Source organism: Hemibagrus wyckioides, linkage group LG04, assembly GCF_019097595.1.
Source record: "Hemibagrus wyckioides isolate EC202008001 linkage group LG04, SWU_Hwy_1.0, whole genome shotgun sequence".
Classification (NCBI taxonomy): domain Eukaryota; kingdom Metazoa; phylum Chordata; class Actinopteri; order Siluriformes; family Bagridae; genus Hemibagrus; species Hemibagrus wyckioides.
This window is the reverse complement of record NC_080713.1, coordinates 16,913,620-16,930,230: the sequence shown is the minus strand read 5'-3', so window position 1 is coordinate 16,930,230 and position 16,611 is coordinate 16,913,620. Positions and strand designations below refer to the sequence as shown.

General features: G+C 40.3%; 1 protein-coding gene across 1 annotated transcript in view; it reads right to left on the bottom strand.

Moving 5' to 3' along the window:
• Positions 1-16,611, bottom strand: part of igf1ra (insulin-like growth factor 1a receptor) — a 92,757-nt gene that overhangs the window by 71,491 nt on the left and 4,655 nt on the right. The window contains exon 2 of the mRNA XM_058387171.1: positions 5,285-5,845. Coding sequence (XP_058243154.1) covers positions 5,285-5,845 — 561 coding nt within the window. The remainder of the gene's footprint in view (positions 1-5,284; positions 5,846-16,611) is intronic.

Sequence of the window (16,611 nt, the reverse complement as noted above, 5' to 3'; positions counted from 1 at the left end):
AGCTGTTAAAAAGAAACTCGAAAAAGTAGAAATGTAAAATGTAAAAGAAAAATGTATGCAAAACATTTATTTCTAGTGGATTTACAAACAAAATGATGATTGATCAGACCTGAGACCTGTATTGGGAGTGAGGCTCTTTCATTCCCACGCTGTCTTGGTGATATACATCATAAATACATACACTATATTGCCAAAAGTATTCACTCACCCATCCAAATAATCAGAATCAGGTGTTCCAATCACTTCCATGGCCACAGGTGTATAAAATCAAGCACCTAGGCATGCAGACTGCTTTTACAAACATTTGTGAAAGAATGGGTCGCTCTCAGGAGCTCAGTGAATTCCAGCGTGGAACTGTGATAGGATGCCACCTGTGCAACAAATCCAGTCGTGAAATTTCCTCGCTCCTAAATATTCCACAGTCAACTGTCAGCTGTATTATAAGAACGTGGAAGTGTTTGGGAATGACAGCAACTCAGCCACGAAGTGGTAGGCCACGTAAACTGACGGAGCGGGGTCAGCGGATGCTGAGGCGCATATTGCGAAGAGGTCGCCAACTTTCTGCAGAGTCAATCGCTACAGACCTCCAAACTTCATGTGGCCTTCAGATTAGCTCAAGAACAGTGCGCAGAGAGCTTCATGGAATGGGTTTCCATGGCCGAGCAGCTGCATCCAAGCCATACATCACCAAGTGCAATGCAAAGCGTCGGATGCAGTGGTGTAAAGCACACCGCCACTGGACTCTAGAGCAGTGGAGACGCGTTCTCTGGAGTGACGAATCGCGCTTCTCCATCTGGCAATCTGATGGACGAGTCTGGGTTTGGAGGTTGCCAGGAGAACGGTACTTGTCTGACTGCATTGTGCCAAGTGTAAAGTTTGGTGGAGGGGGGATTATGGTGTGGGGTTGTTTTTCAGGAGCTGGGCTTGGCCCCTTAGTTCCAGTGAAAGGAACTCTGAATGCTTCAGCATACCAAGACATTTTGGACAATTCCATGCTCCCAACTTTGTGGGAACAGTTTGGAGCTGGCCCCTTCCTCTTCCAACATGACTGTGCACCAGTGCACAAAGCAAGGTCCATAAAGACATGGATGACAGAGTCTGGTGTGGATGAACTTGACTGGCCTGCACAGAGTCCTGACCTCAACCCGATAGAACACCTTTGGGATGAATTAGAGCGGAGACTGAGAGCCAGGTCTTCTCGTCCAACATCAGTGTGTGACCTCACAAATGCGCTTCTGGAAGAATGGTCAAAAATTCCCATAAACACACTCCTAAACCTTGTGGACAGCCTTCCCAGAAGAGTTGAAGCTGTTATAGCTGCAAAGGGTGGACCGACGTCATATTGAACCCTATGGATTAGGAATGGGATGTCACTTAAGTTCATATGCGAGTCAAGGCAGGTGAGCGAATACTTTTGGCAATATAGTGTAGTTTGAGTGTAGAGACCAGGTGATAGCAGGGGGTTTATTGTATATTGAAAACTGAGAAAGCAAAGAAGATTTGAAAGTTTTGTTCCTACAGAAAAGATTTATTTGTTTAGTACATAACCTTTTGCAAGACGTCTAAACATGCGGGTGCGGTTTCCGAACTCCTTATGGCAGTTTTTTTATGTTTTTGTTTTGCTTTCATGATTTTCTATAGGTTTATTTTGTTTTCCTGAGCACAGAATGAGGAAATATGCTGCTGCATTGAGCGCCAAGTAAAACTCCTTCAAAGACATTTAGCATCAAACAAAGTCCAGCCCCAAACAATAACATTATTTCTTTTAAAAAATGAGACATAATCTTTATTGTGCAGGTCATGTTTTTCAATTCAAATTACCTGTGTTTCATTCATTGGCGCCTGAAGCTATATTTTTCGCTATGAGTAAATAAATATTTTGTGGCAATTTGGGTCTATATGGGTTAGATTATTATAAGCTTGCATTACCAATGCGTATTAACAAATCAGCTTTTTTAAAGCCATTTTCCATACATTGAGTTCGAAGAATGCTTTTAGAAAAGTTAGTTAACTTGGTTTGGTAACTTTTAACTCCTTTTCAGTGTTCGACGCACATGAATACACGTGAAAAGTGAAAGAAAGAGTGAAGAGAGAGAGAGAAACAGGCTGTCTTTTACAAAACAGACACAGGCTTGCTGCTATGATTTGTTGTTGATGATAGAAATAAGTTTCAAGGAAATAAAGAACTGTTGAATATTTATTTGAACTGTGAAAATGACTGAAATACACATTTTGTATAGATTAAATAACATGGAGAGTCTTTCTATGGGTGAACCTCTTACCAGTATTTATATCTTAATATAAGTGTTTAACCATGCCGGTGTGACAACAGAAAATTGGGCGTTACTCTTTAAAAAGTTACTCTTTAACAGTGTCCGATAATTGTAGCTGGGGTAGGGGGTAAAAATTGTCAGGAGGAAACAGTAAAGCAGACGAAAGAATGACAGGAATTAAGCGACTGCATAGAGAATGGAGCAAAGGACAAAAGGTGAAGGTGCAGTACTCCTTGTGCTCTCACATACATTGCGCTGTGCATCTAAGCTTGACATATCTGTCACAATTTTCTCGTCTCAAGTCATATGCAAACACACACTTCTACACACAACTATCCCATCAATTTATATGATCAGGAGTTAGGCTAAAGATGATCATCTGTATTGAAAAAAAAAAGAAAAATTCTGTGTGTAAACGTTGATATGCATCCTGTAATGCTGAGTTCCTCATAAAAGACTATTCCTCCTGTCCTAATGGCAGGGTTCTGAGAGGAGACGCTACTTTAATTGCAGTTTTGTGTAACACCAAACAAACAGAGAGCGAGCAGGCCAGGGACAATGAGTACCGCTCGATCAAAGTCTCAAATGAAGAGGTGTTTCACTCACACACACACAAACATGCACACACACACCACACACAGACCCTCATGCAGTAATGAAACAGGAGCAAGCACATGCTCAAACAGGCACAGGAATGTGATCCATTGCTTTAAATGTTCAAACAAAACACAATAGATCTAGAGTAGACATCCCACATCCCATTTCACTCATGAACACACACATGCAAGAAAAACACAGCGAGCTGAGTGAGTGGTAGTGTACAGCATCTCTCCGTGGCATAATTAGAGAGCATAACTCTCGGATAGAAGCCATCTCCAGGCTGACTACAAAACCACTGTGTGCCCTTGAAGAAACATCTGGGCTCAAGAAAAACAAGGCAATTATGTGGACGAGGTGGGAGAAGAGAAGAGAGAGAAGAGGGAAGGATCTGCCCTTTAAAGAGCACTACAGAGGTTGGACCAAGAGCCACTGAGGGGCGGCACAGCCCACAACAAGGCAACACAGACACCTTCGACAGGCACCACCCTCCTCCTCCCACTTCAATCCGGATTCCTATCTGCACTCCACTGCGCCTGATCCCATTAGGCCTTATCTTCCTCTTTGAAACCTCAAGGTTGTCCTTTCATGTTCTTGTTTGAGTTCACCTCCATTTTACTTCAGTATAAGTACAGGGTAAATATGTCTGGGAAGTGCTGTTTAGCTCCCCTCCTTTACCCACTCCATCTTTTTTACCTGCTTTTTTGTTTTCCTCGACAGTGGTTGAGCCTGGAGCCTACAAACAGAGCATAAAGCCTGTGGTGCCACTTCCCAAAGCACATTCTGCATCCCTTTTGATGCTTTGTGGGGAAACCAAGACAGAACAAAAACGCCCTCAGACAGGTGGGAGATGATGACTGGTTCCCGTAAATCAAGCGCAAAACACCCGTGAATTAAGCAGGACTTTCAGCAGGTCCTTTCTGTTGCGCCTACCTGCCCTTTCCTTTGTTTTTGGGTGGTGCTGAGGGAGCCTTGGATATAGATGACTCACACAGCCCCTAAAGACTCACTATTCAGACACAACATTACCATACCAAACAGGTGTGCAGGGAAACAGGTGCTGACACGTCTAGCAGGGACTTCTGGTAACTGGCAGGATCAGCACACAGGACAGGGGTGGGGGGGGTCCACTGGAAAAAAAGGCTACATCTATTACTCTGTTCATACCCCATGTCCTTTAGCACCAATTCTCCTTACGCTGCCCAGATTATACAACAATACACAGGCCTCTGCTTCCCACATATCTCACAAAATGTATCTGCGGAAGGCTTGATTTCCTCTGTTTGTCTTGTTGCATGTTTAGGAGGAAAAAAAAGAAGAGGAGGGACAGATCGTAGCTCATCTAGCCTATAAAAGAACCTGAAAGGCACTCCTGATGACCAAGGCTGGGAACAAGCTCCAGCCTTCTTCTCCACTGCGCTTTTCCCAGCATACTCATGCGCTTGAGAGAGGAAAAGAGGGCACACAATGCGCAAGTTTCCCAGACATTCCAACACAACCCTCAGCCAGATGTGAGGAGACATGCTGGCATCTATTAATGTGAACCAGCCATAAATAAAGGCATGTAGATTGAGGTGTGTTACACTGAAAAATACAGTGTACAGCCTTTAAGTGCTGGTAAGGAATTCAAATAGCAGTAAAGAACTTTGCTTTTTTTGCAGGACAGTATGTAATTTAGAAAAGGCATAACTGTCGTGCTGTCGTGCCGCAAACATCTTCTAAAAGGGTGCCACCAAAGGTCATAGAGAGACGTTCTAAAGAGGAAATAATGAGTCCACCATCCTTAACTGCTGTCACAGTTTTTATGACAGCTTGGTCATAAGTCACTCAATGGAACGTAGATAAGGCTAGGCAAATATTTACCTGATAACACTCCAACTGTCAGACAGAGCTCCAGCATACTACTAGTAACAGTGTAGTAGCTAGTCGAATATTATTTTAACCGCCATCTAACTTCTACTGCAGTAACAGCTTTTATTACAACATTAGTGATATGACAGTTCAGGTGAAGTTAGACAAACTCCTAAGGCAGATTATGAAAATGTCTAGTGATGTACCAGTGGCTCCACAGCTGGAATAAGATCATCAACAAGCTGCAAAGTTAATAACTAACTTAGACGAATGAAAAAAAATGTTCAATTTGTGCGCTGTAAAAAACACTCCAGCATCTCCTGAGTTATGTGCCATGTGACAGATGAGCAGGGTCTAAGATAACTTGGATTAGCACAGCGTTTCAAATTACCGGCAAGCTATTCATTACTGACAGCTGATAAAGTAAGAAGTGTTCAATGTTTCAGTGCATTTCCCAGCAGAGCTCAGCAATCCTGACCATCGTCAACAATATCAACAAAACAACACACAACTGTAAAGCAATAAACTGTTTCTGTTATTAACACAAAACCCACCAATCTTACCTTTCTGGCAGTGGCTGGAGGTCCAGCAGCGGTAGCTATAAATGTCGTTAAAGCTGGTCCTGAAGCATTGAGGGTTGTCCTCCATAATGCCAGGGCAGACGTCACCACACTCTTTGGACAGCTTGTTTCCAGCAACGTAGTTATTGAACTCTGCATCCATAATGAGCGACCAGTCCACCGAGTCGAGATAGCACAGCTCTGGGTTCTTCTCGATCCTGATGGCCCCTCGCGTGATGTTCCTCAAGTTGTACAGGCCGATGTCTTTTAGGCTGGTCATCTCAAAGATTACCAGGGCGTAGTTGTAGAAGAGATTGCGTCCTCGGATGACACTGAGGTTGGGGAAGAGCGTGCTGAGGCTGTCAAGGCCGGCTACGCGGAACAGGAGTAGGTAGTCTGTGACCATGGTGAGCTTGGGGAAGCTAAGCGTGCGAAACTCCTGATGAAGGTTGTGGTTTTTATCTCCTATCAAGAGGATCTGCAGGTAGCCCTCCACCACCGTGCAGTTCTCCAGCTTCTTGAACTCGCTGATTTCATTGCGGATGTCAATGTGAGGTCCACAGACTGTTGGAAACAATAGAGAATACAGTCAGATATATGGAACTGGAAGAAACTCGGATATCTTTATTGGCATTATTATTGCTATTAAGGATCTCACAGATTTAAATACTTAATTAGATTTTTCTCAGCTATGTTCTGCATAACATAAGAGTTCAAAAGCCACGTACAGTCACAATAAAAGTCACATATAAATATGTATACAGTTTGTTTCGATCCATTCATCTGATGTGTACATCACTCTATCATGCTTGTCTGTGTTACCAATGAAAGTGTTACTACAGTAGAGTTAGAGACAACATCAAGGAACAGTAAGCAACAAACAACACATTTTTCATAATGACTTTAAATCTAAAATGACTTTAAATTTAAAGCTTGTCCTCTAAAGATGAAAAGGAAAAAGCTAATTTCATGTACAATGTACAAATCACTAATAGTGAATGTTCTTCCTTAATGTATTTCAGTTCATTTGGCAACACTTTCTCAGTTACACAATATTAAAAATCTACTTTCTAAAACTGTTGCATGAAAGCAATGTTGAGCCCACAGTGGTGCTGTTAAACTGAATATCAGCATGGCTATGTTTACCTGCATACAGGGCAGATATTCAGTATAGCCTCACTGCTGCTCATGCGATATTGCTTAAATATATCCCACTGCACAGATCCACACATTGTTCACACTGCACACAAAGAGGAATTATAGCTTTTGTTCTTCCTTCTTATGAAGTTGTGCCAACACACAGAGGCAAGCCCAGTGTGGCAATTCAATGTGTTGGGGGGAAAAACAGGCATTTATGTGGAGACTCGTGTTCTCTGTATAGTTTTGTGGGCTACAGGATCCAAGAATCTTCTAAAAAATGTTTTTTACCCCAAATGACCCCAGTGTTTTAAAGGCTATTCGTGTGTATGAGCCACACAACAACAACAACCTGTATGCAAAACCAGAGTGTTCTTGCACATCCACTCTCTCCCTTACACGACAACCCACCAATAAAACACTTTTATTTCATTTAATTATATCTGTAACAGGCTGTGATATTCTTCAAATTCTTCTACTCTTCTTCTATTAGAAATCAAGCACTGAACAATACAGGCTTTATCTTTCAACCAATGGAGATGATAAAAACCACAATTGCAAAAGGTCAGATCATGTAAATAACATGCTGCTGGCTAAAAGAATGAAAATCCACCAAAACAAAAACAACTTCAGAAATGTGACTCTTCAAAGAACATATCTGTCTTCTGGAACTCACTGGAACTCAATCAGCAAAATACCTAAATAAGTGCTAAAGATTTAAGTTCCCGGAGGTCACTCTGTCTCGGACAGCTAGCATCATGCATCACTTCCAAACAGCCAAAACAAAATCTTCCTGAACACCACAACAGCATTATGGGCAAATTTACACACAGCACAGGGTAAACAGGACAAAATCTTTAATCTGGTGTCTTTCCATGGTAGGTTATTTTCATGTGAGGAAAAATCTCAGCAAACACACAAACACACACACACACACACATATCTGAGAAGTGAACAAACCACTGTGACACCCTGCCAAGAACGTGAATCCCATTTGACGTTCCTCATTCACCCAGCTTGCCCAAAATAGTGAGCACATTGTTTATTAAGCTCCTGTCAGCCTAGTAGGGGCATCCAAATTTAGAACGGAAATGACTGCTCCATGAGAAAATAGTATTTGTTTCTCCTATCACTGCACGGCCGTGCTCGGGAGCCAGGGAGTTGCATGTCCCCTTTGTTTCATCCTTGGATTTTTTTTTTGTTCTCTCTTTCTCTTCCTGCTGCCAGAGAGGAGGAGGAGGGCTAGATTGGCATAAACACAAAGACTAATTTGTTTGTTGGTAAAGAGAAACTCTGCTCCTCAGTTCCTGTTGGATTCATTAATAAAATCAGACCAGCATTATATGAATGGAACGGCCCAGGAAGTCTAGCTGTTTATCTGCGCATGATACTAATTAATCTAAACAATTCAGCTCCAACACATAAAATACCAATTACTGTCTTAGATACACTGTTATATAGACATTTAACAAATGTCTCTGTATTGGCAGGACTGTGCAAGCTGCTTGGAGCCAACTGACACAGCCATGTGCCCACCAGTTGACCTCTGCCGTGAATCCAACAGTGATCCGAGGCCCGTTTCCCAGCTCCCATTCCACTTATAGAGATCCAGCTCTTCCGTAAACACACGCCCAGTGAGAAACACATCTAAAGCCTTGTTCTCTTGGGCCATCCCACAAGGATTGCTTTCAACCCTCAAAAGTGGACAACATCTTTGCATTTTTATAATTGGATGCCTGTAAGAATAAAAACTATTCCAGACATTTCTTTCCCCCTTTTATTCCCAGTGTTTGAGGCACTGACCTAGATCTGTTTGTGGGACGTTTTAAGCACTGTAAATCCACTAAGAAGAGTGATGAAGGGGAAAAAAATCAACAAGAGACAATACTTTATTTTTATTTCAATCCCTCAAACTCTCAACTCCTCACTCTGTGTACACACTGCACATTTCCTATGACTTCCACTTACTGAATCATTTCTAGTCTGTATTTTAAAACTCTCTAAAATGAATAAATAACAACTTTTTTTTTTGCAAATTTAAGGAGTTGTTTCAATAAGCAGTTTTAATGGTTCAGATGCTTACAAAATGGTTTTAATTGTGAAATTGTGACAACGTAGCAATTGCCGGTATACAAAATGCTTACTGAAGGAAAATTATTGCTTTTCTTAACATTTACTAATTTATTTGTTTGAACTCATTTAAGGTTATGGGAACAGCCTAGAAACCGATCTCACACAATGTCTCTTCAGTGTTTATTACTCCCTAGAACACACATCAGGATATAAACATGATATAAATCATGATATAAATCATTATTGTTTTTAAAACTTAGCTTTTTATATTTAATTACCGTACAGTCCTAAATCATTTTGTTTCCACGCTGAACAGACTTACAAAAAATATGTAATAATAACTTTAAAAAAAAGGTTGAAAAATAATGCACTAAAATGTGACAAATTTAGCGATGCAATTTTATCCAAATACCTCAATGTTCTAATTCTTGAAGGCCAATTAGCCCGAAACTAAAAGCCTCTTTGTCACTCTCATGCATTGAGACTCACATATAGGGACCAGATCTCAGTGTCTCATGCCAAAACTTCAAATCTGATGCAACACTTCATTTTTATACAGGCTTCAGACCAGCACTTGGAGTGTACTGGCTTGTGCAACCCCTGGTGTCTGGGTCAATTCCCGGCTCAGGAATCGAACCTGGGCCTTGGTGGTAAAGCGCAGGATCCTTAGAGAGCTTTCTCGATAGAAGGTTTGTCTGATCACGATTCACATGAAAACTTGTGAAAGCTGTCATCCAGACCAGGAGGTGCACCATGGTGTCAAAACCCAGAGCACCTGTAGGAGGTCCAAGTTCAGTTGTACTGCAACCATGCTGCGATTCCCGACTTGTTCAGGAAGGTACCTGCATGTGTTTTAGCCTATGACAATGTCATTAGTTTCCACAGCATACATGTACCATGAGTGGCAGGGGGAACGTTGTGGGAGACGGAATGGGTGATGTGAGTATTTTTTGATGATGTAAGATGAACACACATGTCAAATGCCGGAACTGTAAATGTCTGATAGAATCAAGTCTGAAACCAGACCAATGCTGTGGGAAGTGCAGGAACAATCACATCCAGATTCGGACCTCCGTGCCCAGTGTGAATCCCACCCTAACTGCTAAACCTTCAAAGCATATTAACCTACATATGGAGGAATGTTGCATTGATATTTTTTGATTTGTTGCTGTGTTGATAACAGTGTTGCGTGTTCCCTCTCCTTTACTTAGATCATAGCTGTACCTCTCAGATCTTAGCCATAAAACTGTGCCAAGTGAAAATGTATTAGTGGCCATTCACATACTATAAAATTCAACACTGAATGGATAATGTTATCTCCTGATTATGTCTGCACTTATTAAGATTACCTGGACATCTACAGACTATACTCTGCCATCTGCAAAGGGTCTCTTAGCTGTGCTCTCTGAAGATGGACAGATCTTGAACAAACATCACATCAGTGACAATGAGAACAGACAAGAACAGATGATGATGGCAGGTATGGTTTAGTTGCACAACTTTTTTTCCCATAAAACATAAAACTGTGTGGATATTAGAGGTTTCGTTAGATGTAAAGAACCTGCTTGAGTTTCTGTTTGTGTCTGTGTGCAGCAAACATACTTTATATAGTTGACCGCTCTGTGCTGTGCAACATGAGCCGACGTCTTACAGCTAGCTTTGCTGGCGCTATATTCTCTTCAGCTACACAGACTAACTAGAGTGCTGAAGTAACGACATTCACTTTGAAACCTAGAAATAATGTAAAACATTTACTATAACATTTATCGTAATTTCCTGGCATGTGTGTTACCGATTCAAAATAAATCAATGCACAATAAAATCAGCATGCAACAAAGTAGATGAAGTTTAAGGGTCTTGCTTAAGGACCCAAGTGTGACGCGCTGGGGTTTATACTAACCTTCTGATCTGCAGATCAAAACCTCAAGCACTGAGCCACAACTAGCTCTCACTGATTCAAGCATCTCTAGCATAGATGAACTAACACTACAAGATGAATTAACTCAAAGTGTTAGCAAATAAATTAAAGAGGGTTTATGTTGTCTAGTAAAGGCACAAAAACAATTCACATTTTTATCCGTCGACAAAAACTTTACCATTCTCACTTCTACATGAATTAGATATTACTTGTTGTGTTTTTTGTGTTGTGGGGATTTTACTGTAAATTATTTCACTGTTCTAATAATTTAAATGAACAATACTAAAACAATAATCTGCTATAAAATAAATCATGTAAATTTATAGCATTATTTACACTAAATGAGAGATGTGAGGTTTGGAGATACAAATCATAGGAGGATAGAAAAGTGTGTATTGACAGATATTTTCCTATATCATATATAATCACATCACTAAGATCAAACTTTGGACTTAAAAAGGGAGATACTTTCCTGATACCTGGAACCTGACATTGAATAAAGTGTTTTAATGTCTACTTTCACATTACATTTGCATTATAATTAATAAACATTTTCATTTATTTCAATTCTGTTCATTATTACTTCCAAATGTAAGGAGAAAAAAGTGCCTCTACCTGATGTTTAGTTCTCAGTATGATGAAAAAGCAGTCATGAGCGCATGCAGTTATTTGGTACAGAGAATGTACTTGAAAATTTTACAGAAAATATATAATTTCAAGACATATCCATATTGTGATAAGGTTTTGTCCACATCACCTATTTTTAGCAAAATCACACATAAACTAAGGATTTCCTGAATTTGAAATGAATGAAAGCAGTGATAAGGTCAAAGAAGGGAAATCAATAAAAAAATCTATTTTTTTGTGTATTCAGCGATACATGTGATAAGACACAGATTGTGCATGCTAAGATAAGTCCACACCCTCTCACACTCTTTCACTTGCACTCATTAGCACCACGAGGCAGCGGGGAATCTAATCATAGATTCGAATAGCACCGTCCATTAGATCAGGCGTCTAGCATCCACAGAGCTAGGAAAGAGCAAACAGAAACCCGGGTGTCTCTTCCTCTCAGCATGCTATTCACACCGCTGAGCAAACAGACATATCGGGAATCCAGCATCCACTGTTTGCGTTTGATAACCTGACCCTGGCCTTCCACAGGAATCTCTGAAGCGGGCGGGGGGCTACCAGGGTCTCCTATGTGTCGTCAGGCCGTAGTGCACCTGAGCAAACATGGCTTTTATGAAATGGTTCACAAGTACTTCTCGGGTGCTCAGGAGGAATGTTAGCGGAAATGCACACTTTCGACACATCTTGCTGTTTCACGCCAACGCAAATATAATAAGGTTTTTCATCACATTGTTTGTTTAGTAGTAAGTGACTCTCGGGTGCACACCACCATCTGAGGTGGTCTCTGTCTAGTTACAAGTGAACTCTAGCATGGTTTGATTGCAGTAAGAAAGAGATTTGAATCTCAATTGACCCAAGTGCAGGAAGTGAACACAACATGCTGTGCTTTTTGGGTTCTGGGCTGCAGTTGATTACAGATACAAGCTACTTAGACTTCTAAAATCCCAAAGGAAGTGTTCTCGATATTTAAACCAACAAAAAAGGGGAAAAAGCTGATAAAAGCTGGACGGGATACACAAAATGTCGTAAAGGAGTTATTTAAATAATTATGGTTATATTGTTTATTTATTGCTGTAGGTGCTCGAGTGATTTTGAAGGATTTCTTCTCATATCTGGCCAAGGTTTGTTGATCTTTTTTTTCGACCACTGAATAAATGAGTTTTATGAGCATGTTTTTAGACTTACGTACCCCTTAGCCAATGGGTTTTTTTCTTCATTTAATTGTGTGTGCAGTCTGACACCAAACCAACCCAAACAGCAAATAAACCAAAATTATAAATTCACTCTGACGCCAACTTGGCAAACAGTCTAACATGTGTGAAAGTGGCCTTAGGGATGTTAAACCACTCATCCGAACCGATGAAGCCCAGAAAAAAATGGTTTTAAGATATTACAATATCCTGACTTGACATTTTCAGAAAATTTCAGAAATAAATCTTTACTAATTAAATATAGGTGCACTAATAAAGCTGTATTATTAATTAAGAGTTAATCATTGTAATTGTAAGCTGTAAAATTCTTAATTGTGGACTTATTGAAAAGATTAACATCTCAGTATCTCAGATCAAGTAACCTTTCTCAGAAGAGAGAATAACTCCCTTTTCCAGCCTCCTTCTGTCTATTATCTTTAAGAGAGCTGTAATGTTTTTAGGTAATACAGAATCAGTATTTGTGAGTGTGGTATTTGTGGCCGTCTCTAGGCAGTTATTTGAACCTGCACATTTCTAGTTGAATAATAAAAACAGCAGCGTTTATCATCCATTTGATCCAATTAAAGCAAATGTTTTGCACTAGACTGCTCCCAAGGGATGATGGGATTGAGCAAACACCACTCTCACGTGGAGAGGCACGAAAGCAAGGCTCTGGCTTCCACCCAAAAGAGCTTGCACCTGCCACCTCAACTGTGCTTAATCCCCCCACATGCTGGAAGTCATCTGACCACTGGTCTTGTGCTACACTTCCCTTCAGTGGCCCTCACATCAAAAGCATGAGCTCATGTGTCAGTGTCCGGCTACAAAGAACACCCGTTCCATCCCGTCACTAACCACTGCTCGGTCTGCATTAACCCCGCCACTAGAGGAGAGACAAGACATCGCTCAAGCCTTACGCTCTACACTCACTGGGGAAATATGGCTGCCGAGAACACGTAACACTTTATCATATGGAATGTGAACTGACTCGTTAAGATAAATGCACAAATGCTCAAAAAATGTATTTGAGAATTTGTCAATAAGCTATCACTTTAAACAGTATTAACATGCATATAAATTGCTTGTACACTTATCTGGATTTTCTCTGGCACACAGAAAATGAAAAAAACGTCAATGTGTCTTATTCCAGTCTTCCTTTTCAAATTTAATATCCTATTGTTTAATATCATTTTGTTGATGTCATTCTTTTCAGGCCAATGATTTTTCAAATGAAGATTAAAATACAAAATAAACAAATGTTAAAATCAAACTCACTAGACAAATGGACATCCGCTAAAATATCGGCTAAAAATGTAATTTATACAGTTAACAGTTTCCTTTAAACCTGTTTTCACATGTTTTTCTTTTGAACCAGAAATCCTAACTCTGCATGGAGGGTGGCTTTCAGTTGTTCTTCTGGTGTGAAATCTATAAACTGAAATGACAAACTATGTATTTATGTATTGTATACTGATTAAAGTCAGTCTGTGCAGAAGTGTTGCTGTGTGTATCTGCATGCAACACCACTGTCTCAATAAAACAATAAGACAATAAAAATAGAAATAAAGATGACTCTTGAAGAGTAGCTTTAACACATCAAACAAAATCTACATGTATTACTAATTAATAGTAGGTCAATGCACTTATTAATTGATTGATTACTTGATTGATTGACAGACTAACTGACTGACTTACTGATTGATTGATTGATTGATTGATTGATTGATTGATTGATTGATTATAGCTTTCACATGAAACTGAGCCCAAAACCCAGGACAAAACCATACCCAGAATGGGGTAAACAATTTTAATATGCCAATGTTAAATTGTCAATATAGTTAGTGTTTCTGATATGATCATAATATTATATATATTATATATATTATATTTTCAACAAAAAGCTTGTAGATATTTATCTATGGATTTCATTATTGAGCAGCACTTTAACTGAAAGCCCCATCAGGCACCACATTTATGACCCCCTACAGTCTCATCACTTCTTGGATTAGTTCTTGCATTGAGTTTGAGCAAAACAGTTACTGTATAAACCTATTACAAACAGTTCAAAAGAGTAAATATAATTTCCTGAACGCCATATGTTGAAAAATGTCCATAACAATACTGCAGTCGCCAAAAATACAGGTGGGTGACAAATTAAAGGAAAAACCTGGTGTCTCCGTTACACTGTGTATTTTGCTGACACGGTTTGGGTTCACTTGTCCCCTTAGAGGAAGAAGGGTCACTGCAAATCAATAAAAAGTTATTCTGAGTGATGAATCATTTCGATCCTGATAGGACTGCTCTCTTCCAGGATGATACTGTCCACCATCCTCGCAGCACCAGGGCTCAGTCAATGGGTTGATGAGTATGAAAACAATGTACACTTCCAGAGACTTACTGAATCAGTGCCAAGACACAAAGAAGTTGTTCTGGAGGCTTGTACTGGCACAACACCTTTCTAACACCCTTGTGTTTTTTTTTCAGTATGTGCATATACACATCACAAACATGCACGTCATTAACTTGTATAAGCACTTTTTAAATGAAAGGTTTTTCACAGGCAAAGCAAATTACATTTATTTGTCTCCCATTCATTTAAAACAACAGGCTCAAACCTAAGAACCCAACAAGTCCACCTGCCTCCGAGCTAAAAAAAACCCTCAAACTTTGTTCGTCTGACATAAGAATCTTAACTGCTTAACTAGCATTTCCAGCTAGTTAACTCAGAAAATGTAACTGATGCAATAAATAAAGGAGACAATGACTATGATAGGGTGATTATTAGGCAGTCTATAAATCATTAGCAAGGATGTAACATATCTACAATAGTCAGGCATGCATATGCGCTCATTCTCTTTACATGAATCCCCACTAGCAAGCTAACGTTAAGAACTAGCAGTTATGTTTATACGTTGTTGAAATAATACACAAAAGTGCCGTCTTCATACAGGAATACTTTTAAAAGCAGTTAAATTGATTCCTACTTAGTGCCTAATAGAATTCCACTTGAGATTCAACCACAGAACAAGAGTGAGTGATATGTTTCTGTTTGAAATCATTACTTAGTTATATTCAAGATCACTTCACATTCAAAGGATGCATACTTCCTTCTTTAAATCTGATACATCTATTCTTTACGCTGCTTATCCCACTGAATTTCGGAGAACCTGGAGCCTAGGAGACTCGGGGCACAAGGCAGGGTACAACCTGGACAGGATGCCAATCTATCAGAGGGCACAATCTCACACACACACACCAGACAAGATGTTAGTCAGCCTACAATGCATGTCTATGAAGTGAGTGAGGAAACCAGAGGGGAGGAACCCTCAAGACACAGAGAGAACATGTAAACTTCACACAAACATGGCAGAGATGGGAATCAAACCCTCAGCCCTAGAGGTGGGAGGCAAACATGTTAACCACCAAAGCACTGTGCCCCCTAAAAAACGGATACATATCAAAAACTAGACGTAGAATGGAACCATAAACATTGAAAGTCAATTTTCCTTTAACTGTGTAAATATTATGAAAATACAAACCACTAATATTACTGCAAAATACCAAGATGAATCTATGATCATTTTCCATGGCTTAAGTATGATATATAATAACTGTTCACCGCTTCTTTAGTCAGCAGTACTCTACCAGCAAACACAACAGTGAGTCAGCATGTAAAAATGAAGCCTGTCCTCACAGTCAGCTATGCAGCGCTACAGAAAACAATGAAACACGTGAGGAGTGGTTCATTTTGGCCCATTAGTCTAATTCACTCTCCTTCTATTCGATGGTTTAAGCGTGGCTCCTAGATTACTCACAAGTAGATAATATGATGTCCCTGTTTAAATTAAGAGCTGTAAAGCTCATCTGGCTGCTCAGCGGAGACGCTCTGCCCGCTGCAACCGCTTTGAAGGCACAATCTAGCACAGTGACACAGATTCGGTGACTCACCCGCTGCTCTGGTGTGCATGCAGAGCAAGTACAAATGCTCCCCCATGTCCCACCCTCACTGCTACCCCCCAGCAGAGGCAGAATGAAGAGGAGAGAGAGAGAAAGAGTGTGTCTGACAGTCTGGCCAATGCAGAGTGTGTGAGTCATAAGAGCAGAGGCCCACAATGTCTCAGTCACGAGCAGCAAAAACAGAACGAGAGCCCAGAACTGCAGCGCTCAAGGTAGACAAAAGGTCTGGAGAGAAAGAAGAAAAACACTCTGCCTTCAGAATGTGTCACTTTGGTGACAGCCATTTCTACCCATTTTTTCAGTGGCACTGGCTACAGATGAAAGCGTAGCACAGTGACTGCCTGTATGGCATTTCAGAACCCAATGATTAGACCATCTGAAATAAATGTCCAGTAAAAGAGAACACAAGCTTGCAATCTCGC